Source organism: Etheostoma spectabile, chromosome 23 (genome assembly GCF_008692095.1).
Source record: "Etheostoma spectabile isolate EspeVRDwgs_2016 chromosome 23, UIUC_Espe_1.0, whole genome shotgun sequence".
In the NCBI taxonomy this organism is placed as follows: Eukaryota; Metazoa; Chordata; class Actinopteri; order Perciformes; family Percidae; genus Etheostoma; species Etheostoma spectabile.
This window is the reverse complement of record NC_045755.1, coordinates 8001491-8029369: the sequence shown is the minus strand read 5'-3', so window position 1 is coordinate 8029369 and position 27879 is coordinate 8001491. Positions and strand designations below refer to the sequence as shown.

The following is a 27879-nucleotide window of genomic DNA, read 5'->3' as shown; positions in this document are numbered from 1 at the left end:
GGGCTGGTTGATGTGTGCAACCCTGGGTAGCAGTCAGGAGGAAATGTTTATCCATGTGTAAATCAATGATGACTCTTTTTATCAAAAGTCAAGAAACCCACTCGATATATTTCACAGGGTCAAGAGTACAAAGAAAAAGGTGTTTTTAACAGCACTTCCAATATCCATGCCAGGTAAATATCGAGGGAGGTGCAGGTATGAGAAGTGACGCACAGGGGTGAAGCAGAGAGATCAACTGCACCTGGCTTATTAGAAAAGAAGTCTGCTCAGACTGCATAAAGAGCACTACTCCAAACATAACGCAGACCTTATCAACACAAACTTTTCCAGAGTGGTTTGTCACGCCTGAAACTGCCTGTCGACTCTTCCGCGTGGAAATGGGGTTAGCCATTTTTCTGAGTCTGTGACGGTGAAAGGTAAGGGAGAAAAAAAAAAATCCTGTCCGCTCACTTACACTGGTTCTGAGTTCTGAGTATTCAGTCATTACAGTAAAAAGCACCAATTTGTGCCACCCACTTCCCACTCCACAGAGATGGCAAGCTGAAGCTCATCTCAAAGTACAAAAAAGCACAAAATGCCAAGGAAAGTCATCAAAAGTTTGCTGAAGAGCTGCCGGAGCGGACAAAAACACAGACGAGTGCAGGCGCACCGTCTATTTAACCTGGGTTGCTATGCAAGAAAAAATGACATCCCCAGTCTATTAATGCACACATTGTATAAACAGCACAATGTGACACATTCTTCAGAATGAGAGAGCAAGCCTTACAGAGGGAGAGAGAAAGAGCCGGGCCCTGCTATATAAATAACAAGGCACTCAGAAGCATATTTGATGTTGATATCCATCACTGAGGTTGGAAGAGAGGGGGAAAAAAATAAGAGGAGGGAAAATAACACACAGAGCGACCAAGACCGCGACACGGGGATCCTTATGAAAATAAGATTCAGCCCAAATGGATCTGGTGTAATTGGTTTCAGATAGTGAGGTCAGGAGAAAGGCGATACAGGCAACTATTATGCGAAACGGACTAAGAAACAAGAATGTTTACACAGGCATTCCTCTGCTACATTAATAGGCATGCGGAGATCACCAGAGAGGGAGAGAGTGAGAAGAGACTGACAGAGAGGAAGAAAAAAAACCACATCAGCCATCCATTCATCCCTCCCTCCCACTATCCTGCACTCTCTCAGCCCCAGTATTTAGATTCTATACAGAACAGGGTAATAAGGAACACCTATCACAATGCACCTTTGTAAAGAGCATGCAAAGATCTTAAACAAGCATGAAATACATTAGCAGGCCCTGCAATACTAGGCCAAACCATTATGAATCTCCAGATTGCTTATTTGGTGTGGTGGGGACAAGGTGCGTGCAAAAAATAAGCCATCCACTGCACGATATTTAGCCATGACATTGGATATATCTGAGGGGCAGATTGGAAAGTGCAGATCACTTTCTGGCTTGGGTCACATTAGGAGGTGTTATTGTTATAGGGATAGGGATATAGCAGATATTGGACAATACCCTCAACAGCTACGTCTTCACAGCGTTGTGGCCTCTACAGGATGTTGCCATGTTCCAGATGGTAGCTGTAACCGTGACGTATCAATTGTTGATCGATAAGAAATGAGTTGCATCATGACAACACAAGGCTTGCAGAACAGATGTTTGGGGTGTGTGTGTATTTGTTGTAGGGAGTAAATGGCTGCTGTGCAACACTAGGCTGTAGGCCAAAACACATCCAGTCATGATGACAGCTTTGACAGGGCACACACACACACACACACACACACACACACACACACACACACACACAACCCACACACACAACACACACACACACACACACACACACACACACACACACACACACACACACACACACACACACACACACACACACACACACACACACACACACACACACACACACACACACACACACACACACACACAGCTATCTATCTTCGCTTCCAGGAAACAGACGGTGAAGGAGGGGGGAGGGGAAAAAAAAAAGGCCAAAAAAAAAAGTCTGACACTTTATTCAAGTGGAGGGAGTCGCATGCCACGGAAAACAAGGCACAAACAGTTTAAGCTGAACAAACAAACATGGCTGATTGGACTGAGGCTGCCGGCCCGCTGGCAGGGGAGATACGCGCTGACACTCAGCATCAAAATATTTACACCCTATCTTCTTATATAAGCGGATTCAGGGCAGATGGATGGATGGATACGGATTTGGAGGGGCTGGCTGGAGAGGATAGACAAATGAGAAGAGAAGGGGAGAAGGATAAGATGGCCCATACAATGTCTGAATACAAAAGTGAGTTCCTGATTTTGTCAAAACAAGTACTGTGCAACTAGGGAACATCAACGGAACAGCAGAGGCCCTAAAATGGCTCCATGCAGCCGGGTGGTGATGACATCAGAGAGACTGTACTGACACAGAAGTTTAATTGCACAACTGACAGTACAGCATGTGCCTATTAGAGCTAAAACCTAAGCTTGTCGTTGCTCCATGTCTTTGTATATTTTGTGAACACTGTAAGTTTGATGATGATCTTTGAACACTCGCAGCTAAATTAATGAAGTTGCTTAATTTGTTTTATAAATCTGGTAAATGCTTGATCTGTGTGGTCTTCTATGGTTGCTATTGATCACCTTCACCTTAAGTAACTTGGCCACAGGAGTAAAGAGACTCATATCCTTTTATAAAGGTCAGAACTGGTGATGACGCACCAGTGCCTCCACAATGGCTCCAGACTCAGTTCCCTTATCGCCTCCACAAGGCCTACAGAGAGCACAATACACACCAGGATTCAGTCACCTTTGCTTGGTTGAGTACTATGAAAGGAAATAATAAAAATCACTTTTTTAAAAGGCAGTAGCATACACAGATAGCAGCTGGAGAAGTTGCAGGAATGTGAAGAAACAGATGCAAGTGTTGACAGAAGGATGTTACAATGTGACAAGATTGGATTTGGTTCATGTCATATGAAAGCACTGAAAGTTGAAGCTAATGGGAAAGTGCCTAGAGGTGCGCTACTAAAAGGATTTTGATTTAAAAAGAAGGTATATTACAGAGCGTATTTGCTTGACTGACATGTAAAACATGTAAAACTTGACTAACATATAAAAATCAGCCACACTTCAGCGTCACCAAGGCTACCTTCCAATTCCTAAAAATGTGGATTGTCTAGGTCCAATAACTGCTGAGATAGAGGCAAGAGGGCCATCAAAATGCAGTATCCCAACCTATTGTTGGTTTCTCAGATGGTGCTTCAATAAGAAACTAGAAAGAAGGAGAGAAACCAGAGAGGAAGAGAGAAAAGGAGAATTTGGAAAGTATGTAGGAGTAATGAGCATTTTAATGTATGACTCAATAAATCAACAGTCTGCAGTGAACAAGAGAGGGAGCGAGAGAAAGGTAGGGAGAGGTCCATGGAGATTCTGCTTGGGCCTCAGGATGGAGGTAAAGCTATCCAGCAGAACAATGGGCTTCTGTGTCCCTCTCTGCTATCTCTAGCTCAGTATTTCACAGCTACTTCAACTTCCACTGGCTCTACATATAAAGCGCTTCATCCAAAAATGAAAATCTGTCTTGGGCTCATTTATTGTGTTGTGGTCTCTTTTTTTCTAAAGTGGATAATAGGTGTTTGGCAAGAAAACCTTCAATATTGATCGTTTGCTCTCTTCAACTCCTTTCCACCTCTGCACTTTGAAATCAACTCAACTTCTTTCTCTCTCTCTTCCTCCTCCCTTCCCTCTCACCTCCTCATAGCTCATTTCACATTATTCATTTCTTCCTCTCATCCTTCTGTCTCCCCCCCCCCCCCCCCCCCCCCCCCCCCCCCCCCCCCCCTCTCCCACGGCGCTCACCCCTTGTTTATTGATTCTCTAGATTAAGAATTCCTAGGGTGGAGGATTGTAACACACAAGCATCAAATTATTTTGGGGTGTGCTTATTTGCTTTTCTCTTGCATCTATTTGGCCTGTGTCTGTAGACAATTATGCCTACCCAGCCTCAGACTCAGGTGCTAATAATGAAGGACAAATAGAATCATATGTGTAAACTTCCCCCACTGATGAAAATTTATATTAACTTTCTGCCACAGTAAACAGAGCTGCATAGCTACACCCTCCCTGGAGGATTGACAAGATGAATTTGCTCGCTCCTACCCCAGGAAGAAAGCTTGTATAGGGGGGAAAAGTGGTGGTGGCGATGGGAGGGGATTCGGGGGCGTCTAGCTCCATTGTGTAACCTCACTCTTATTTTTCCACTAACGAAGACAAAACACAGGTCTGTTTTGCCCATCAAAGATAAAGTGTGTGTTTATGTCTGAAAGAGGGAGTTGAAGAGTGCATATGCACCAATGTGTACGTGTCTGCTGAGACGTTGGGAGGCCGTGCCAGCAATAATATGCAAGAGCATGGCCTGCTGTCGTTCACTGCAACCACTAACATTCACTGACATCCCACCTCCTGCTGTTATCACCACGGATATTCTGTGCAAATACAATGATTTATCTGTTCTAGCATGGGAGAATATTTGCTTTCAGCTACCTTCAATCTGAACTTTAACACAGAACCCCCAAACTGAGGTGCAATTTAAAACAAGACTGCCTTGTCACAGTGAAAAACATGCAATTTTGACCATTTTTATCAGGTTGGAAAGACCTGACCATACTTATCACATATAGATGTCATAACTGGTTCGCTTCTTCAGTCATTCTTCTGTCCATTGTCTCAGTGTATCTCTTCCATGCTTCATCACTTCAATTCAATTTACCCCACAACGCTCATATTACCCTGGTGCTCTGTCTCAGCTGGTGGCTTTGGCAAAGTCTTTACTTTGACCTGTGCTGTATTGCTACATTTAGATAAGGTGACAGCAGGCCCATTCAGCAACGCTCTTTATCTACTGCTGCTCTTGGAAGTCCTTTAGAGCCCGGCGACTGAGAGTTCCCACAATATACTGCATCACAAAGAGACAGAGAAGAAGAAGAATAGAGAAAGACAGAGCGAAGAGACCGGGGAAGGTATTTGTGTGGGCGGGAGAGGAGAGAGAAAGTGTGGTATGCGTCTGTGTGTGAGTGTGTGTGTGTGTATATGTTTGTTTGAGGTGGGCAGTGTATGTGTGAGAGGTCAAGTGTTCTCTTTCGCAAAAGCAAAGCTGGCATGAGGCATGAGTGTCCAACGGTGCAGCACACCCTCCCAACCCTGCAGTCAAACAAAAAACACAAATACACACATGTTCTCTCTATTACACACTCTCTCTCTCTTCCGAAGCGCTTGATTTCCTCTTCAGGTGATTATGATCCCTTTCCGTTTCACAGTTCCAGGCGAGTGGAGGTCACACAGCTGGATGAATACCGGATATGAAATGTTGCATTTAGGCCAGGCATACCTCATTTGGAAAAGGGCCTGAGTCTAGTGGAAAAACTGGAATTGTGGGATGGGAAGAAGACTTCAATTGCTTCTACCTACTTGCTTATAAACAATACATAGCTTATCTTTCAACAACACTTTCAAATTGAGTGCTACCATGCCATGCCATGTCGCAATATCATAAGGAAACATACTCAAATATATCTACTGTATATGACAGTGTGACAGTATGGCACTATATAAAAAATGGTGATCTATATTAGAGCCCGACCGATTTTTAAGGCCGATACAGATACAAATAGTTGGTTATTTACAAATCCAATATTTCAATGAATTGGCTGATACCTTTTTTTTTTTAATCCAGAAACACGTAACAAAACATAAACAGATTTCCCTAAAATTAGTTATTTGTAGTTATTTGAGTTCTCACTAAAATAATATGATAAAAATGTGTTGTTTGTAAAAGAACAGAGAAACATCAAAATATATTAAAGTTTTGATAGATAAAATGTATAAAAATTCAAACTTAAAATATGAATCTTAAAGTCCTTTGAACAAAAACACAATAATTAAATAAAAGAGTGCCCTCTGGTGGACAAACTCTGCAACGCCAACACTCATAACATGGTTGACAATCCGTTTTTATTTAATTTTTTAAATATTCATTATCAGAATCATTTATTTGTCATTATAAATGATTTTGATGAATGAATATTACATTTTTTTAATCGGTAATCATAAACGCTGATACCAATAGTTCGGTAAATGCCTAATGTCGGCCAATGACATCGGCCCGCCGATATACCAATAGGGCCTACTGTGCCTATTGTAGCTATTCTGTAATCTTGAACACAGCTGTATTTCTGCACAAACTAGGGCTCATCATTCCTGTCAGCAGATCAGGCACGCAATAAAGTTGTTTTCATGGAGCTTATGTCTGTCTTTGTTGACAAGGCCTTATTAAGACGCTCCCACTCCAAAAACATGGCCAGAGGCGACTAGCAGTCTGACTGACACCAGAGAACAAGCAGCCGTCGTCACCACGAAAGAGCTTGTTTTGTGCAGAAGGCCAATACCAAAAGATGCTGTAGAAAGATGAATGTGCTGACACAAATGCGTGCATATGAGATATGTGCATACACATAAAGACCAGGGCAAATGGTAAATAAAAGGTTGCTGCATCCTGGGTAGCTAAAGTGCATTTAAATGTGTTTACCCTCCATTAAACCACTGATAACAACTGACACACCTGACCCTATTCCACAACCTAACCCCTAATCCTGAATGACACGCCACAGATATACTTAAAGCCTACACAGGAACACAAAACGATGATTAGGAAAAAAAGGAAAAGATACGTGTCACTGTCATCCATCTATATACCAACCAAAATTGGCTAAAATAGGGGCTGTTGTTATTTAAAATCCACACTGTTTGTGTGTGCATGTGCACTAACACAAGCAAACCAAGCCTGTGTGCCTGCTTGGTGCATGTGTATTTGGATGCGGGTGCATGTGTGCACATCAGATCCTGTCTTGGGGGCTCTGCTGTTGCAGGTCAATAGTATGAGTTTCTGTCTGTCTCGTCCTGCAAAGCTCAGGTTAAGTGCCGAGTCTAATTGTTCCCCTGTTCTGGGGTCGATGAGAGAACACCCTGACCTTAGCTATAAAACCCTTACCTCACCCACTGCATGGCTAACCCTGAATGTGGCCTGCATCGGTAGTCACATATAACAAAACATATATTTGTACACACTGTAAACGGGACATTTTCCAGTGTTTGATTTTCAGACAATTGTGCTGAGCTTATAGATGCCGATTCACACATCTGTCACATTGTCACACAACAATTTATGGCTTTACATAATGGCCATTACATAGTTTTGTCCTGCCATTAGCCCCCGGTCAACTCAGTGAGGATTGCTCGCCATAGCGGGTCGTGTATCTTTCAATGAATGCCACACTTACCCTAAAGATCAACTCAATAAATAGCCACTACATCTACCTGCAGAAGGGGCCATGGATCACATTCACTCCCTGTCTCCTCTCTCAATCGCTTTGCTTATGTAACATCTATCTTTTCCTGTGCTCCTCCTCCCTTTCTTCCCTCCACCCGGCATTGTACCTTGGCGGTTGTCTTGTGAATATTCCAATTACAGCGATGTGTGTTTGACCTTTAAGTGAGCTATAGAAGATATAGTTATCTGCCTTCCACTCTGACACCCAGCGTCTATCAATCAGTGTTCCACTCCACCATCACCACCCTCACCAGAACAGGCTGCTAGACTGAGGTGGGTCTGGTGAAATTTGTGTGTGTGTGTGTGTGTGTGTGTGTCTGAAAAGTGAGAAAGAAACAGAGAGAGGGAGCTATCACGAGCACAGACTGTGACTGGGGTTAGGTAGGCAAAGAGGCTTGGAGAGTCCCAGCGATAAAATGTAAAAATGCGTAAGGTTTGTGTGTGAATACATACATGTATATGACATATCCACACAAACAGACAGACAAAGAGGGAGAGAGAGAGAGAGAGAGATGTTAAACAATTTTTTCCTTAATCTGCCACCAGCCCGACTGAACCTTACTTTAATAAACAAAGCCTTTTCCAATAGCATCCTATATCACGCTTCTAAGAACAAGCTAGCGTAAGCAGAGTCATACTTCTTTAGTTTCATTCTTGTTCCCCGCCCTTTTCCAAAGGGCTGATCTACATCTTTCATTGAATCAAGAATGGAAATTCACAAGAAATGCTCCATTTTCAATTTCATGCTGAAGTAGCTCAAGTTAGTGGATGTAATTTCTCCTAACAAGAAAATGTATCACTCTGTCGCACACTTAGTCTGGCTAGAAAAAGGGCCTCCATTCCGCATTTTTTTTCTTGGGCTTTAATAAATGTGCCAAAAGCAGCATCACTCCCTTCATAGCACTCCATACAAGGACAGAACAATTACAGTGGTTATTAAGAAAATAAAACCTCTGTTTGAAATTTGTATGAAAGATGAATGACATATCATTTAGGACTGCAGTGAAGGCATTACAAAATTAAGTCAGGAGTAAGCCAAGAGGGGGATGGGGGTTGTTTTACACATATTGTAGGGACCACAACTTTATATGTCAGAATTATGTCATGGTACACACACAAGCTTATTAGCAAACTACTACCACAAAGAATATGGAACGCGTGAAAAGAAAAACATGCAGTTTTCTGTTATTTTGAGAGAGAATCTCTCCTCACACATTTCAAACTTGTGCCAACAAAGAAGTATTTCCTCTCTGTGACAAGAATTCTAGGAAGGACTAACGATGCACAAAAGTCCAATAAATCCATTTGAGGTTTTGTGCAAATTATGATTTTCAGGGTTCACACCGAATTGGATGATGAAGTCCAAACAGGTGGAAAGGAATGCATGAAGAATAGTATCGCTGAAACAATACCACGCATGGCCAAGCCACCAGGCTAATGTATATTTATCATGTAAACTTCTGATAAATGCATACGCAGAAACAATCAAATCTCTGGGTTTCAATTGGAAGATTTGGCACCATGGACTCAAGCGTGAAAGCAATATCAGCTTAGTGTCTAGTCAAGCTTGAAGTGCTGCACCTAGCCCACAAAGCATGTTCTGCATATGCTCACGGGCATCACTTTTATCAGGGTGGAACAAGCAGCTTTTCAGTGCTATCACTGATCAATTCATGCGAGTTAAGTCCCACAGTGTGGGTAAATAAGCAGTGGTTAGGTCTTGATGAGGAATGGCAGGCTGTTTGAGCGGGACCATAGGCTGGAGAGAGGCGGGCCTGTCTATCTCTGCAGCAATGGATTCCTAGTGTGACTTCCGTCATTAACCTCCTGCTAGAGTACATCTTATTCTCTGTATCTTCCCAAAACAAATGTTCACTCTATCCTCCTAAAGGACTTGATTGGAAGTGGATTTTTTTGAATCACCTCTCCTTATGCCAAACTGTTCGCATTATTTCCCAACATTTAAACATATAACAAATAATGTGTGATATTATTATTAAGTTGTAAATGATGACAGCAAAGTGAGGGCCTGACCTTGGCTGACACACAGTAAAACCCAGCAGCTTCAGCTCTAAAGCCTGCAGTGAAGAGAGCCAAAGCCAGCACTAAGTGACATGTCAGTCAGTTCGTCTGTTTGGAGCCTTCAATTCCCCACGGCCTGAGCTTATTTACTGCATTTGTATGAAAAGCTGTGAGGAGGCTCTCTTACATATGTATACAGTGTTTGGAGGCAATGCATAAAGAGCATCTCCCCTTGCAGCCTGGTAGCGTTACAACTACAAACAACTTGGGAGAAGGACAGAGCCATTTATATATTCGAAAATGGGTCAGGAATGAAGGTGATCAGAGAGGAGAGTGTTAACCAGACATTAAAGATGCTACTACTTTTTGCTAGTCAACTTCTTAACCAGATTCAAAGTAATTTTACTATTAGTTAGAGAAGGGGAGGGTGATGCACACAACAAACCATCAGGCATGCGTTTCAGAGTCTGATTTGTTACTATTCATGGCTAAAGCAGAGAGGAACTGTAATACTAGACATGCTTGTTAGATTCACAACACTCCAAAGCTGCCTTCTAGCAAATCCTGTCTTTTGGTTGTCAGCTTAAGACAGCCCGGCATATGCATATGTAGGATTTTTAAGCTCTGTTAAATGGATAGCGGTGTCGTGGCCTATCAAATGACTATAAGCCACTTGCCTTTTTGGGGGGGAAGGGAAACATTTACAGAAAAAGCAGACAGCAATGTGTTACCTTGGATGCAATGGAAAGCACCCCCCCTCCACACGTGTTTTCTCTATCCTCCTGTTAACTCCACATTAAAGGAAAACAGAGCCATTTACATGTGTATTTTCAGGTTGCGGGTGACAGTAACACGCCACCCCGCCATATTAACGACTGGTACTCTGTTTAAGCCAATGACAGGGGAGTGGCAACAAACAATGACAGAATACCTGTTTTCAATTGTGAGGCCAAGAAAGATGATACGCCATTCACCACCAAGGCAGTTTGCAAATAAATTATTGCGGAGGGTATTGAGCTGGAGCAATTGCTCAGTCCACTCATGGTATGTGCCTACGTGCAAGTGTGTGTTTGTATGTGTGTATGCATGCCTGTATATGTGTTTGTGTGAGTGGCCTTATAGATCCAGTGCCATTTACTTCCCAGAGCTGGAGCGGGGCAGTTAGGGAGGCGTAAAAGGAAATGAGTTGTGAAGTGGCCATTGATCCTGGCCTGCACTAGGTTGGCTGGAGACTGCAGAACTATTGGCCACAGTACGTGTTACTGAATGGCTGCCTCTTATTTACACTGAGTTGGTTAACCCTGACCCAGTTCATTTATCACTGGGCTAATGCGCTACACAAGAAAGAATGTGTCAGGTCAAACAAAAGGCCTGATCCAGATTGAATGATGTCAACTGGCTTCCATTATTTGCATTCACTATTAAAATATATGAAAATGTGAACGTACATAGGGTTTCTGTTTTACTTTAAATGTAAATTACAAATATGAGCAAAACACACACACACACACACACACACACACACACACACACACACACACACACACACACACACACAGTGATCTGTCTTTTTCAACCTGTGCTGCCCCTCAACCTGTAGACCACACTGCCTACTCCACAGCTCCCAACTGCCTAAGCATAAACTAGCCATAAGAGTTTATTTCCAGCACATTTCATTCTGTCTATATCTCTCATCCTCTCTTCTCAATTCATACATTGCTCGCTCACTCTGTCCCTTTCTCCTCGTCTCTTTCAAGCCTTGCAGCTTGACATTTGGCCATGCTCTCAGGGGACTCCTGTGCGAAATGGAGTTGCTGGGAGAGCGCCACTGTAAATTCCAGAAGGCTGCATGTAATGTGTCTTAAACATAGATGGACAGCCCACGTTTCAAGGAGTTGAAGAATGAAGGAAAAAAAAAAAGTAGAGAAGGAGGAAGAAGTTGTGTCTCGATAGATAATAGAATAATACTGTGTTTTGTCTGGGGAAGGGTGAGCAAACAGTAGCTATGCTGTCATTCACACCCTATATCTTTAGTGTCATCGCAAAGGGGGAAACTACAGACCTATATATCACAGGCCTGTATGTACTATCCCGTAGGGACTGTCTGCCAATAGCCAGGCTTGAAATAAAAAAGAAGGATGGCTTTCATTGTAAATAAGTCAGACACAAGGATTGCCTTAGAAGAGCTGTCTTTTCACTGAAAGGGGAAATAATTTTACAAAGACATACAGTACATGCTGCTTCCCTAATGCTTCTCTAGCCTTTACAGAAAACCCTTATCTTCACACGGATGATGACGGTTAACAAAAGGCTCCTTTATGAAATCGTTCATATTTCTGCAGGTCTGTCTCCTGTCCTGAGAGGTGATTGATGCATCAGACCAGGGCCAGTGTCTTATTTACACAGTTGAGTGGGGCAATCTCAGGCCTGAAAGATAAACCTAATGAGCTCTTTTGTGTAAGGGTGCAAATGAGAGACACCATCCTCCCTCCCTCCTTCCCTTTTCCATCCAAAGGGATAGTGTGGGTGATTAGGCCTTTAAATTATGCTCAAGGGCAAAGCCCAGATTTGCATCTTAGGGGCGTGTGTGTGTGTGTGTGTCCTTTCAAATACAGTACGGAGAGAAAGACAGAGAGGCAGGCGAAGGGCAAAGAGAGGAAGATGCTTGAGGCTTGTTTATGAGAGGTGATGGTAAACATTGTGTGTCAGTATTTAAGTATTTAACTACACTAAACAACAAACTTTGTTATAAGAGGAAGGTGAGCTCACGTTTCTGTCAAATTAGTGCACACACACACACACACACACACACACACACACACACACACACACACACACACACACACACACACACACACACACACACACACACACACACACACACACACACACACACACACACCTTTTTCCCTAATGACTTTCATTTTGGGGAGAATATCATTTGCCCCTAAACCCTAAATATTACCCATCACTTGCTGTCAGATTTCTCATCCCTTCTATTTCCTCCAGCTAAACAGCTAGGAAGGCAGGTTAATTGCTGTCACTCTCAAGTTGGACCACTGCCTAGCTCTTGTGTAGCGACAGGGGTAGCCTGGAAGTAAGATGGCACCTTGGCGCACTCATTGTAATTTATGTCAAAATGCTGCAGTCGTTTAAATGAGTTTGGATAGTTTGCATTTTGCTGCATCATGTGCCTCAGGAAAATGCATACCTTACCAGTTTACCAACATGTCAACCTCAACAAGTATCTTTTACACTGCATTTTAGTGCAAAAGTAAATAAATCACAGTCCTCACAAACAAAAATTTCACATGCAAATAAAAAAGTAAAACACAAAAAAGTTTCATGAAATGACATGGTAGAAACAGCTAATAGCAAAAGAAAATGTAATGTATGATTTAAATCTGTAAAGCAACCATTTTTCCATGTCTGAGTTTAAGGAGTCAGTGATCTGGATGAGTTTGTCCCCATAGCTATCCAGAGGTCTTCGGTTAAAACAACTGACCCGGCCACAATAGTTGAGCCCGAGCATCCATTTTGCTCTGAATATCAATACATTCAGTACAGTAGTGAGACCATCTAGAGGGGCGGCATCTAGAGTATTGGCTCATCAATCCAACTGATAACCCTGGCAGGATTATGTCTGCAGACCACTGTAATCAACTAACAGCCTCATTATGGGACAATATGCTATAGATCCAAAGATCAATGCATAGCTCTCATGTACTGTACATACATAGCAGCATATAATATTAAAACTACAAAATATGACTACAGCCAATGATGAATTGATTGGTACTGTGAACTCAGCACATTTTTTTTTAACATGGGAGCTTTTAAAGAGATCATTTTAGCATAGCAATTAGGGCTAAGCAACATTTATCATTTGCTCTGATACATATCTGCAGCTGGCAAATTGCAATCAGATACAGTGGGTATCTAATCTATGATCTAAAATCAAATTAAGTCTATTTAGACAACCTTGAGAATGGGGTGAGGAAACCCTGACAGAAATTAGGGGGCTGGAAATTCAATTGTGACACAACGGTTATCATTCAGATACATGGATAAGTGTCGAGTGTGTGACACAAAAAACCTGTATTTCTATCAATATTTGAATATGGCAAAAATTGCTCCTGTGTAACTTAGTCCTGATCTGTGTCCTATAAGCCTTTGGCCGAATCTGAGGCGACGAGACCTTAAGATGCTGCTTTTCTAATTATAGCTGCAGGTGGTATTTTGGAGCTGCTAGGTAATGGCAGAACCCACAGGGACAGTGGAGAATTCATCAGTGCTTATTATTAATCATCCCCCCAGCAGCGTGATGAGAGACTGGAGCTTCTATACCCACTGGACCACTCAATGTCATTCCAAATATGGGTAGAAAATTACACCCAACAGCCTTCCTTCAAAATGGACTCAGAGCAGACGTGGAGTGGAATTTTTTAGCTGCACACAGGTACAAAAAAGAAAGAAAAGTGCAAGCATGGATGGACGCATACATAAAAGGACCACACAAATGCATGCTTCATACACACACTTGCACACTGTCTTTCACTTATACACACCTGCCAACATCCCCTTCTGCATATCAGCCCTTTAACAACTGCAAATAGCACAGCTCTGTGCTAAGAAATGCATACAAAAAAAAAAACTCCATCTTTCGTCGGACTGCGCTCTCTCCAAAGAGATGCAGCGTGAGCGCGCCACAGGAAGTGTGTGTGAAGTTAACAGCACAGGGCCCCTGTTTTAAAAAGCCTCCAGAGACCTGTTAGCTGGACTGCTCATTTCAATGTGTCTGTCTCTCGGTTGGGAGAAGGCTTGGGCTGGCCTCTTTACAAGGCACTCACTGTCATACACCCCCCCCCAAAAAAAAACCTCATCCACACACCACTACGAGCTCTAAGCCGTACGTCCATCTCAGACACTTAACTAGACACTTTATGCTTACGTCGCTTTTCTCTCTCAGTGCCTTTATTTTTTTAGTTTTTTAACGGCACAGCTTTGTTGAGTTAACAGTTACATACACACATTCGCATTTCTCTGCCTATGTTAGTTAGACTAATCTTCGTAATGTTGGATCATATTATAATTATAAGTGTTTAGATGTAGGCAATTTCATTAAGATACAATTTAACAAAAATATTGCAATATTAAAAATGTTAAAAGAAAACACTAAAATAAAATCTAAAATAATGGCAAAAAAGATTTTTACAGAACAAATTCTCTCCTTTCTACTGCAATGTAATGCTTGACGGTGGTGTCCTACGGTACAGCAGTTGAACAGTATTTTCTTATCGTGGTCTCTATCTCTTTCTATTTTGCCCTCTATCTGCAGAGAGTATCAACACCGATAGAAAGCACTTCTATACCCACCACCTTCAAATGTAAAAGAGTGATGACTGAGAAAGGGAGAGAATTGACCCCAATCAGATGTAGGTGTGTGTGGGGTGTGTTTGTTGTGTGGTGTGGTGTGTAGAAGAGCGGCAGAGTGGTGATAAATGGGGGGGCTAGGCCACAGCGCTATGATGCCACAGCAGCCACCAGCAGGACCACTGGGGCTGCGCTGTGGATGGAGGATGGGTGTTGAGTTGGAATGGGGTGGGGTGGGGGATGTGATGTTTGGGGGGGAACCTACAGGACATTCAGGCTTCATTTTGCTACACCAAATACCCCCTCTCTGCACATATACAGATGCGTACACACAGAAACAAGTCTCATCTATTGTATTGCCCTCACCAAACTGACCACAGGCTTTCAGCTGCCTTCAAAAGCGCGCACACACGCACACACGCACACACGCCACACACACACACACACACACACACACATTCCCATCAAACAAAAAAGACAGCACGCATCATTACAAACCCGCGGCGGTGTCCCCCATCCACCCCAAAGCATGGCCCTCTGACCTCATCTCCCACTGCTCTTTTGGCAAACTGTCAAAGCCATCATTCACCGTGAAAAGACACGAGAGACACTTGACTCCTTTACTCTGCTGGTGACTGACTTTCACAACTCCTGCCCCCCAACTACTACCTCCTATACCCCCCCTGCAGTTTATTCACCACACAACTTGCTCTGACTGAGAAGAATAAAGCCAATACAATACAACATGGATATGAAGAAGGAAAAGTAGATTGAAAACGGAGCAACAGATATTAGTTGGTAGTGCCTTTAACCCAAAATAATTCAGTTAAAAAAAACAATGAATAACCAACAAAAAGGAACAATGTTATCATGTGAGTCTGAGAGGGAATGATCTCAAAGCTTGGTCTAAAAAAATCTAAATGATGTTCTAGTTGAGGGAAAGTGAGACAGAGCGACTGCATGCAAATTAGTCTTTCCAAAGTGTCCCGGTCAAAGGTTTCCCTGCCGCTGTTGGGACTGTGGTTAGAGCGCCTGCATCTGTGTGTTAGCCTCCAACTAGTGCCGAGTTAGGAGGCCCTCTGGTGGATACAGCGCATGACATACACGCACATACACACTACCCAAACTGGTCGGTACGATGCTCCAACGCACACATTCTTTCCCTTTCTCAGTCACTCTCGTGCACACTCACTGACACCCCCCCCCCCCCCCCCCCCCCACACACACACACCCCACACCACTCTCACATGGCCTCACATTGCTGCAACAAGATCTCTATAAATTGTAAAAAAACCACACACACACACACCACACAACCAACAACACACACACACACACACACACCACCACACACACACACACACACAACCAACAAAAATATGGCTAAACATTTTCATCACTCTACAGGCAACAGCTCCAGGCAAAACATGCCGACAGCACAACAAACTACCGAGAAAATTTACCAACAACACAAACAGCCAATTATATAAACAAGTTTTTTTTTTAAAGTGACAAACACAAAAAATACAAAAAATACAACATATTTCATTGTGCCTTTGTAGAAAACCCTAGCGTTGCCTGAGCTGAGAGGGAGAGCGAAGGGAAAACAGAGTGTGAGAGAGAGAGAGAGAGCGGCAGAGAAACGAGACGGGGGAGAAACACAACTTACCTGCTGTTGTTGCAGATGCAGCAGCTCGACTGTGCTTACTTCGCTGCTCGTGTCACCAGCGCTTGATCTCCCATCTCTACTGCCAGCCTCTAATTGGCTGCTGCTTAGGGTGCTCATTCCATTTTGACTCATTGAACTGTTGCTTATTGTCTCTGTGGCCGACTCCTGCATCATCATGATTTAAAACCTAGAAGTGATTAAGAGGCACCGGTTAGGGCTCTTCTTGTCACAATTCCCCCCTTTTTCCCTCCTTATTTTTTTTCTTCTTTTTTTTTTACGCTTCTATTATCAAGCCCTCAGTCCCCCTCTGCAAATTAAAGCATTTAAAGAAGAGGGAGGGGGGATGCAGGAGGAGCAATTATGCATTCATTGTGTAAATGAAGCAATACAAAGAGATGCACGTCCTGGTGCTATTTAAAAAATGGGAGGGGTACCTAAATGTGGCAAATTTTTTCATCCATAAGATATAGGCGTAAATCTAATCTGGCTTTAAGAAATCAGTTGTATTATTTTTGTCTTCATTATTATTAATATATATACATTTGTAGGAAATTAATATAAAAAAATATGCTTGAACAAATATGCCATTCTCAAATGAGCATATGCTTAATTCTTAATATCTCCCTCACACTTCAGGGCAGCCAGGCAACACAGACAGAAAACAGAAGCACGGCACTACTACATTATTTGACATGTTAAAGCCGTCAGTCTTTTAGTGTGTCGCATCTGAATGAAGTTAGCTAATGACGCAAAGCTAATCATGCAAAATTAAAATTTGGTGGCGAGGAGGAGGCACCACATCACATGGTGCAGGCCACCCCCCCCCTTTCCCTATTGTTTAATGAAACATTATAGATTCATTTATTTAGGATTTTTAGAAAAACACAATTAAACCAAGCTGCAATCAAACTTTGAGGTGGGAGATTTACAATGTGAGATAACAATTTTAACAATAAATATAGGTTATTGAATTAATTCTCTTGGCATCTATTAGATATGTAAAAGTGGTGAAAGAGAGAAAAAAAAGAAGGAAAGAAAAGGAAAAAAATCCTATCACGAATATCACTAATGATTGTGCTAAAAACAGCATAAATTATGCATATTACCACCTCTCTCTCCAGTAATAAATGTTTTATCATTTTCCTCTGCATTTAATGCTCTGTACCTTCACTGGGGCAGAGAGAAGCCGACATCCTCACAATAAATAAAAGACACTCAAAGGCTCAAAATGCACTCCAGAATCAAGGTTTTTTACATGCTCTATATTTAGAAAAAAAATGATCTCCGATATTTAAAATTAAAATTTGAAAATTTTAAAGGATAAAAAAAATACTTTAGCAACTTTCAAAGACTGCGTAGTATTTCATTACTTATTTAACATTAGTTTGCCACTTTCATATTTAAAAACACAGTTTTAGGGTGCAAGAGCAACCAACTGCCAGATAATCCATCCCCACATCCATACAACATAAGAGGGTCGTAAATATGATTGCATGTGAGCACATGTGCCCAGCCGACATTGGTACCATGTTTATTCTTTGGCCAGTAAATACTGTTTTAATAGAAGTGTGTATACATGTCCTTGTGTGTGTGTGTGTGTGTTGACGAGGGGCAGATACAGGACAGGCCTTAAAGGATGTCCACAGCAAGGATAAACAGGATCCAGGCAGGGAGAACAAACAGGGCTGAGCTGTTACACAGAGCAGGGCGACAGCTGCCTGGGACACAAGTAAATAGGGAGAGGCCAGGACAAGGCGTGCTTGTGAACAAACAGGCCCCTGTTAAACACCGCACCGCTCACTACTGATGGAGAGAGACACAGAAAAAAAAAGACAGGGGGGGGGGGGGGGGGGGGGGAGCAGACGGGGGGTGACGGAGAGAGACAGATGAAAAGAATGCGAGTGGAAGAGAGAGAAAAGGAAAGTGAGTGGGAGGGAGGGAGGAAGGTGGTGGTGGAGGGAAAAGACTGGCACAATGTGACATCCAATCCGGTGATGAATCTCAGCATAAGAAACTCAAGGCTGCAGCCAGGATCAGCCAGCTAATAAGTATTCAAATTAGGCATAAATTTTACATGGCCAATGTTTAAAATATTCAGAGAAAGACTGTCTGATTGCCTTTACTACAATTTTATGAACATTCTAATGGAGCCTGGATCTCTCTTTTTTCTTTCTTTCTTGGACCGACGATGGATGTTCAGAAAACTTGAAGATATATGAGATAAGAAAATAAGGATTTTTAATAACATCTGAATGCAATGCAAACTACTACGGAACTCCAAGGAAAAATTGCTACTTTGATATTAACAAACCAATCAAATTTGCTTTTAATGTGATCACTGATGGTGATGATGATCACATTAATAAAAAGAGAAATGGATACATAAGAAATTAGGAATCATAGCTCGAGTAAAAAAAATAATTATGCAGCATAATTTGAATTTAATACACAAACAATAAAAGCCCAACACCCGGCTTGATCTCAGAGCCATAATATTCTCGTCCTCCTCCAAAATAAAATCCGTGCAATATGTCTAACTGCAACATAATGATAATGCAGATATATGCAAAGTATATTCGCAGAGATCAGATGGTGCTTTAACCTTAATGACAGCGGTGAGATAAATTAATTAGCCATCTAAAGGCGGCATTCAAATCTGCCAATTAGAATGTCAATTAGAAACACAGCCAGGCTGCAATGATGAGCGGGCTACTGCGCTGCGGATCTGACTGTGGGGGTGATGGAACTGTCACACACACACACACACACACACACACACACACACACACACACACACACACACACACACACACACACACACACACACACACACACACACACACACACACACACACACACACACTTACACACACACACACACACACACACACACACACACCTCAAGAAAGACAGATAGTGACAATACTATACTATAAGACTATATGCATGCGTGTATCTACATTTGTGTGTGCCTACCACAGGTCCACCATGCCCTGTACCCTCTCCCTGAGGGATACTAGCCCTGACCCTGGCTCAGTTTGTCCTAAACCAACTGGGTCGGAAGGAGCCACGCCACCCCCAGCTACAATATCAACTGGGGCCGTGGCTCTGATCTGCGGCGGGGCAGGCAGCTTTAATGCCGCATGAGTGAGGCTGCCGGCTTGCCCGCACGTGTGTTTGACATCCCATAAATTGCCGGTATCCTGCCTTTCAACAAACCCGCTATTTGATGCTATTTCCTCAGCCATGATCTTCCAATGAGGGAGAACCTAGACCACTTATTATCGTGATCGGAAACGGAGAGGAAGGCTGTTATTGCCCTGGTAATACGCTGGTAATTCTGTAGATATATTACTTTGGGAAAGAAGATGATAGTGATTCTAAGTGTTTAGGTTGTGGGGTGGTGCAAAGATAGTGAGAGACCGAGATAACTCTGCACTCTCCAAATTTACTGTGGTCAACGATCGCTGATGACTCCCAACATTTCTATTAAGGTGGAGGCTCAACCTAAAGAAAGGCATTTCCTGATGAAGCAAAGATAGACACAAGACAGACACTTTATTTGCAAAGATTTAGACCAACTCCAGCTTTTGTCTCATTTCGTGTGCAACCATAGCCTTGCTTGCTATTCCTCTTCAGCTTGAGCAAATATTTACTCTCGAATCTTGCACTACGCAAATCTGTCTCTTCCATCAGGTACGAATCTGATAAAGGGTCCTGACAACGCATTTGGCCGAGAGATTGGGAGAAATTCTCCTCTTTCTTCCGAGAAGTGACACAACAAAGGTGTAGGGAGAATTGAGCCTTTCATTTCCTCATGCACGCACACGCACACGCACACACACACACACACACACACACACACACACACACGGTATTTTTTATACGTACACACTAAAACACACAAACACGCACCTATCATTAAAGGGAAAAGAAGCAGCCCTCCATCTTTGTTTGCGAGCTCTAAAAGCCCTTAATGTAGCCTCATTACCTGGCCTGTCTCCCGCTCTATCATGTGCAGTAAACACACACTATGACACTGGCCATCCATCTAGTGGGAATACACAGCTGTCTGCTGTGCGCCAACACGGTCTGGGGAACGCTGGAGAATTTAACACACACACAATCACACACACACACACACACACACACACACACACACACACACACACACACACACACACACACACACACACACACACACACACACACACACACACACACACACACACACACACACACACACACACACACACACACACACACACACACACACACAGCGGGCTTGACACTGTTTTTTGTTCAAAATCTCTGGCCTATCCATTTTTTGTGTGAGGATGTTCTCCACTGTGTCTCTATCTAGAACACTGATCTATCCCCTCATCCAATATGCATGAGTTGCAAAAAATATTTTCATCAGGAAGACAAAAAAGAAAGGAAGAAAAAAAATGAACCTGTAAATCTGTGATACCAGATGTGTGTTCATTATAAGTTCACATTTCAGGTTGGTGCCTGGAATTCTTTCGGTTTGTGAGATCAAAATAAAAAATAAAAAAAAAATAATAGAAATTACATTTCACAGTCTGCTGACTCCTCACAGCTCTCTGATCAAGTCGAGATATGGTTACCATTTAAAATAATCAGAGATTCTGTGCTTGAGTGAAATTAATTCATCATTGCCATAAGTTACTATGCATACAAAATAAAGAAGTAACTGGGCAAGGGCAAGGGCTCACATATTCAACACTTCAGATTGCTTAATAAATCAAAATGCCACATATGTGCTGACTAAAAAAATGGTCCTTAAAACCCACTGCATTTCAAAATGACAAATGTAATCTAAGACCAAATAATGGAGAGCAAGAAGTTTAAAATAACTTAATCAGATTGCATAAATGTCTGCAAGGCATAGTATAAATCAATGCCTTCAAAGAATCTTTAATTATGATCATATGTTTGTACTTGGGTGTGCAGTGTATTTTTTTTTGGTTGCAAGTTGTCACTGCAGAGGGAGACCACAAGCAGTTTATCACAGCCTTCATCTACAAGCTGTGAGTTTGGAGTCGCAGATGGAAAAACGACCACTTGGAGAGCTACGTTCGACAAAACCCAGTCCCCAGGATTAAGTAAGGCAAGCCAGGCAGCCGTGCCTTAGAATTAAAAGCTTCCTTTTTGGCACTAAAGGGCCACCATAAAGGAGCATTAATGACTACTTCTTATAAACCTGTGTATGGTAATGGTTTCTGCTCTCAGATAGAGGAATTTCAAAAGTGTTTCACCGGTGAATGAAGATTGCTTTGGAAAAAAGGGGGCTAAAGAAATCATATTTACAAAATCAGGAGTGGGGCCAAATGAAAAGAGATGAATGTGAATAATGGACTTTGCTTTTTTTCGGGATTAACATTATTCAAAGCAACGGAATCCAATGTGGTTATCTCCTGTCCAATGAGCCCTACATTGAGAAAACCTTAGTCATATTTCAATTCTTCATTTGAGCTGACAATAAATCGTAGTTCTGTGATAGGAGACATTCAGTCAAGAATGTTCAGAACTTAATTCTGTTCTATTTACAATAAGGAGATGAGACAGAATAAGATAAAAGACTATTTGCCACAGTGTGTAAGTGTCCCTGAATGGAGTGTGAGTGTGTGTCAGAGTCAGGGTTTGTGGAGTACGGAAAAGCAAAAAAATGACAAAGAAAACCAGAGGAAAGGGTGTGAAGTGCGTGTTCAATTGTACGGTCTTGCACAATGTCTTCTTAGAATCAAATGCAAGAGGCACTCATGAATAGTGTGCATGATACTATGTTAATACAAATTCATTTTATATGAATACAACCAGCTCTGAAAAACGACAATGACAAAACAGTTATTGTACATGGGCTAACCAATTACTAATAAGGATAAAAAAGGGTATGGTAGGCTAACATAAACATGTTAAATAAAATCAACAATGAATCACTCAGTAAAAAAGTGGAGAAATCTTATGAGAGGAAATATAATTTACAGTTTATCAATTTTCTTTTCCAACAAAAAAACACCACTGCAGCAATAGATGCACACTTCTTAACTATATTGCTGTAGCGCAGCACACCCCACGCAGAAAGAGTAAAAGAGGAGGAGAGAAACTAGTTCTCGCCTGCATGTAGGCTCGTCCCATATCATTTACACGTTACCCATCAGGCACCTCATTCTGCTGAAGCGGGAGACAGCCCCGTCGCTGTGGCAAAGGAAAAAAGTGACGGAAGCTGATCAGTCCGCGCTCATTTGCATATTTGCAAATTCCATTAATTAACTCGGCCCACCTAATCAGGGCTAATTGACCTATAAAGAGGGGAGGCCTCATTGTCTCGTCCAATCATCTTTACCAAGAGTAAAGGAGGTGTGCCGGTGAATGCAGGGTACTTCCGACCTCACTGTATTTATAGACCTCATGCGTGGCATTATTCCACTCAGAAAAGACTCTTATTTTCCACCTGAACAATCAGGACTGAGCTGCTTTGACATGGAGCAAGAGTTGGAAAACAAAAAGGAGAAAATGGACCAATTCTTTACACTAGTCTGGTGCCTTGTCGAGGGCAGGAAAATCAGAGGAACTAATGACAGTTGGATGGCCTGACTCTCCGGTCCTCTCCACAGCGCGGCAGATCCAGCGGACAGGCGCAGGGAACAAGCTGCGGCCGGCACAGCTACAGAGACATAGCTCATTGTGACGTTTCCAGTTATTTCTGGTTGATTAGGGCCATTATGTCTCCAGCTCTGATTTATGTTGTCATTCCCCCTCAACAGTCCTGCATCGATAGATCTTAATGAATTGGTAAATAAGGGTGAAGATTGCAGTTGACAACACCGCAGCATTCCTCATTCATACCAGACAAGATTTATGTAACCAATTAGGAGCATAACAGGGGAGACTGGTCAGGAGAAAAATAATCTTTCCACATGAAAATTACCAAAGTCTAACCCACGACAAAATAGATAATGGGCAGTCTTTAACACCGGCTTAGTCACACTTTCTCCATGCCCGGTTGGGGACTTTAAAAGTGTTCGAAAGAAAGGATCGCCCTTGCTCCTCTTAGGATTAAGAAATTGATTTTACAAAAAATATGCAGAGGCTGGTTGACAGTGTGTACTGCCTGACAGCTCAGCTGCACCTCTCCGTTTTGAAAACGCACCCGGCTATTGAAGCCCCATCTGAATAACGTCCACGCCAAAGATGATGATGGAATCAACAGATTAAAAATTAAGCCTTTGCCAACAAAGCACTACTTTGATATGGAAATATTAAATTCAAGAAGCCCCCCCCCCAACAATCTAAAACAGACACAATGAAATGTGAAGGGGCGTGCATCTGCGTGTGGTGGGGGCACACAAATCAATTGTACACTTACTTTTGTGACACAGTGACTAATAAATAATCATTAGCATTTTTTAATAATCTTGTATTTCCATTTTTTAATGTCGCTACACTGCCATTTTTAGGAATCTGTTAGCAGACAAATAAAGGCCTCTTTGTCATTAAAAAAAAAAATTCAGATAAAAGTGCTGATCATCAATAGCCAGCGACAGGCCAGGAAGACCCATAGGGCAGGAGTGAACAGAGCTGGAAAATTAAAGCAGAGTGATACGGGAGATGGCTCCTTTCAGCCTCTCTCCCTTCAAGCACATGCAAATGAGGCCGTGCTGCTTAACTGCATCATTTATGTGGATAATAGCGGCATCATCATTACGGGAACTCAAATTAAATTACATCACAATTAGCATAACAAAGTGATTGGTTAAACTTTCAAAACAAATAACGCGACTCTGCTAATGAACAGTGTTAATTGGCCAGTGTGCATTCTAAATAAAACATGTAGGTAAACATGTGTTTTAGTTAAACAATTTTACAATTCAGTTCCCTCTTTTTACAAAATGAGGACAGACGTGGGAAAGAAGTGAGAAAACAAAACAGAAAAAGAAGACTCAAAACTGAATATTGCCAGGGGGATTTGTAAGCTGAAATATAAAATGTGTAGCATTTAATTTTATTGCGCTAAAGAACCTATTATATGCCAGACTCTGGAGAACAATGTAAATTATCTGCCTTCAAAATGGAGTTTGGCCAATTCTCCATGTGAACTAATCACGTAGCTCATTATGCATTAGGGTATTAAATTATGAAGAGGAGTCCCTTTCGCATTCCTGCACAAAGCCCTATGAAATGTTAATAATATGCCCACAATAGCCCAAGACCATGCCTTGCTCACCCTCATCAATATTTAAGTAAACAAATTATCCCACTTGTCTTTGATAAAGATAATTAGTGCTTCACCGATTATCAGTCTTGTGACCTCTCTCCTCTTCAAACTACAACATCTGCTCCAAAGATTTTTTTTCTACACCAAGAGATAGGAAAAAAACAAATAAATCAAACTTCAAGTAAAAGCTTTGCCTTTTAAAAACACACATCTGCAACTGATAAATATTGGATTGTAATTAGCTTATGAAAGGTTATACAGTGGATGTGCCCTTTTATTATGTTTAACTGTAATAAAAACTGTGAATCTCTGTCCTCTTGATTTTAATGATCAATGATTAGCACTGAAAGCAAGTAGCAACATCTGAAAAGAGCACAAAATACCACAGCAAGTGAGTTCACACATGCATACACTCATAGAAACACACAAAAATAAAGCCACATCAGTGCGCACACACTCCCTTGTGCACGTGCATGCGCGCGCACACACGCACGCTCACACGCCTGCATGCACGTGCATGCGCGCGCACACACGCACGCTCACACGCCTGCACAGCACGCGATCGCACATATCACTAATAGACACACACCCACACACACACACACACACAACACAAACACCACACACACACACCACACCCACACACAACACACCCACACACACACACAGCCATCATCAGCACTAATTAAGCAGCAGATTAACAGAGCCGCAGACAAGGCTGCACAGTTACACAGTGGGACAACCAGCAGGGAAGGCAGGAGACACAGCCGGCGATAAAACACAACCGCTAAACACAGCCAAGGTTTGAGTCGACTCCGGATGACATTGGATGATGGGTGGATTGATGGATGAGATAGATGGATGGATGAACAGAGTCTGCCTGACTTTTTTTTTACCTGAAGGTGAGGAGTGCCAGAGAGCTGCACCACGGGAACAGAGTGCTGCCTATGCCACCGCCGAGGGTTTCTAGCAGCAACGGCCGCAAGTGACTGGTGTCACCCCGTGGAGAGAACACTATCTGTGTCATCACTTCAGCCGTGTTTATGGGGGATGGCATCATAAACAAGACAGCCACCCCACCACCCACCCCTACCCCCAGCCACCAACAGCCACGCCCCAGTTCCTCCCTCCCTTTCTCTCCTCTGCTCTCTCCTCACTCGCCACCACCGTGCTATCATGCATACTTAAATCACCCGCCCCATTAAAAAAAGAAAGCCCAGACGCTTCTCCTGACAATTATTCTATCATTTCCAGTTGTCACCGGGGCAATTACCGACCGGGGCCCCCTGTGTGGGTCGGACATGCAGGCCTGATAGGAAAGGCTAGAGTTGGGGGAAAGAAGGAAAAGAGTGGGAGAGGGGACAGCAGAGGGAGTGTGTGTGTGTGTGAGAGAGAGTGTGCATGTGTGTGAGCATGAGTGTGAATGGAAGGGTTGGGGGGGTGGTAGTGTACAAAATGGAAATTTATGACAGAGACACGGTGGTTTCTTTCTCTCTCTACACTGGAAATAATTACACCATCATTTCTTATGCCTGCCGCTGATATATCACAATTACTGGAAAACACTACTTATTATTTCATTCCCCATTTTATTGAAAGTGGTAGACAAGGCAATTATTAATTAGATCTCTTTTTCCTGTCATTTGATTTAGGGAATGACCTTCAAATCTGATCATATTTATTTATATTAACTTACTTACATACATTACATACATACAAGTATAAAGAAAAAAGGAAACATTCTGTGCATTTGGGTGCCAATGTGTAAGAGCATATGTGTGTGTGCTTAAGGTTGACTGTGTTGGTGGGGGATCCTGTGTGTAAATGGGAGAGTGTTCGCGTGTGTGAGGGGATCTTCACAGGGAAGGGCTGTGACTACTTGCAGGATGCTCGCTGCTCTCCCCTTGCACATCGGCTGCATGCTTACGGGCTGCTTTTGCTCTAATCTGCTTCTCTGAACACTCTTTGTTTCACTCTCTCTTCTTTTGTCAAAGTTCACACACACACACACACACACAAAACACACACACACACACACACACACACACACACACACACACACACACACACACACACACACACACACACACACACACACAACACACACACACACACACACACACACACACACACACACACACACACACACAACACACACACACACACAACACACACACACACACACACACCACACACACACACAACTGCCCGACGGCTCTTCCTCTACTCTATGTATCGGCATCGCTGAAGACGCGAGAGAAACAGAGACAGACGAAGGGCTGGAGGACACCACAGCGAGATGTGAGTTTGCGCTAAGGTATGTGTGTCTGGCTTTATTCTAACGGTTCAGTGCTTTTCTTTTCATCTCTGATTGTATACATGTCAAATCTGTGTGTGCGCGTGTGTTGGTGGTGTGTGTGTGTGTGTGTGTGTAGATGTAAAGAGTCTGAATGGGATTAGTGAAGGGCTCAACGGCAGTCGGTAGCCTCCACACCGTGCTCTGGCAAAGAGTGTATAGGGCTCTTAAAAACAATTAGCCATATCACATCCATGCGTTACCAAGTAACATGCTATCACAAAGAACTGCTACGGTACCACAAGTACACATCCAAACAAAGTCATAAATAGACAGCAAAAGAGAGAGGAAAAGAGTGACAGATAAAATGACCTACCTTTAAAACAATAAGTGAGAAATCCACTCGCTCCGGTAAAAAGCATTTGAAGAAGTATTCTCAGCAGCCTGGAAGCATTAGTGTGTATCAAAAAAGAAGAGAGGGGGAAAATGCCACTAGTAGAAATCAGAGCATCAAAAGTGGGGAAAAAAGGTGGGAAAAAGTAAAGACAAGCTATCTGACGCTTACTGTCAAAGACATCAGCAGAGAAGTATTTACAGCGGTATTTACAGTAGTGCGAGGGGAGAGCACCTCTGCCTGGTCACGTCTGAGAGACAGTTGCCGTTTCAGTGCTGCCTAATTAAAACAAGTCAGGCAGCCCCACTGGATTGTTTTGACGCCTGAGGACCAATAGTACACAAAAAGCAGTGGCTTGATCGGTGGGGTACGGGGGCTGGTCGCGGGGAGCGAAGAGGTGGGGGTCGAGGGTGGCGAGAGTTGGCAAAGGAATGGTGAGGGGGGTGTAACTGTGTGTGTGTGTGTGTGTGTGTGTGTATGTAT

The 27879-nt window shown here is 42.6% G+C and overlaps 1 protein-coding gene and 1 long non-coding RNA gene across 9 annotated transcripts in view; one reads left to right on the top strand and one right to left on the bottom strand.

The window, feature by feature from the left end:
• The window catches only part of foxp2 (forkhead box P2), a 104238-nt gene that overhangs the window by 44634 nt on the left and 31725 nt on the right, over positions 1-27879 (bottom strand). For 5 of the 8 annotated variants that reach the window (XM_032504858.1, XM_032504854.1, XM_032504855.1 and 2 more), the window contains one exon: positions 16468-16654. The exons of 1 other annotated variant lie outside the window; for it this stretch is intronic. In XM_032504858.1, the coding sequence (XP_032360749.1) occupies positions 16468-16644 (177 nt within the window). In that variant the 5' untranslated portion in view covers positions 16645-16654. Of the gene's footprint in view, positions 1-16467; positions 16655-27378; positions 27706-27879 lie in introns of those variants that run through there. 2 more of the 8 variants (XM_032504853.1, XM_032504857.1) reach the window with 2 other exon arrangements.
• LOC116672879 (uncharacterized) overlaps positions 20911-27879 on the top strand; it is a 17930-nt gene continuing 10961 nt past the window's right edge. Inside the window, exons 1-2 of the long non-coding RNA XR_004327672.1 lie at positions 20911-20923; positions 27836-27841. This is a non-coding gene — a long non-coding RNA (uncharacterized LOC116672879). The remainder of the gene's footprint in view (positions 20924-27835; positions 27842-27879) is intronic.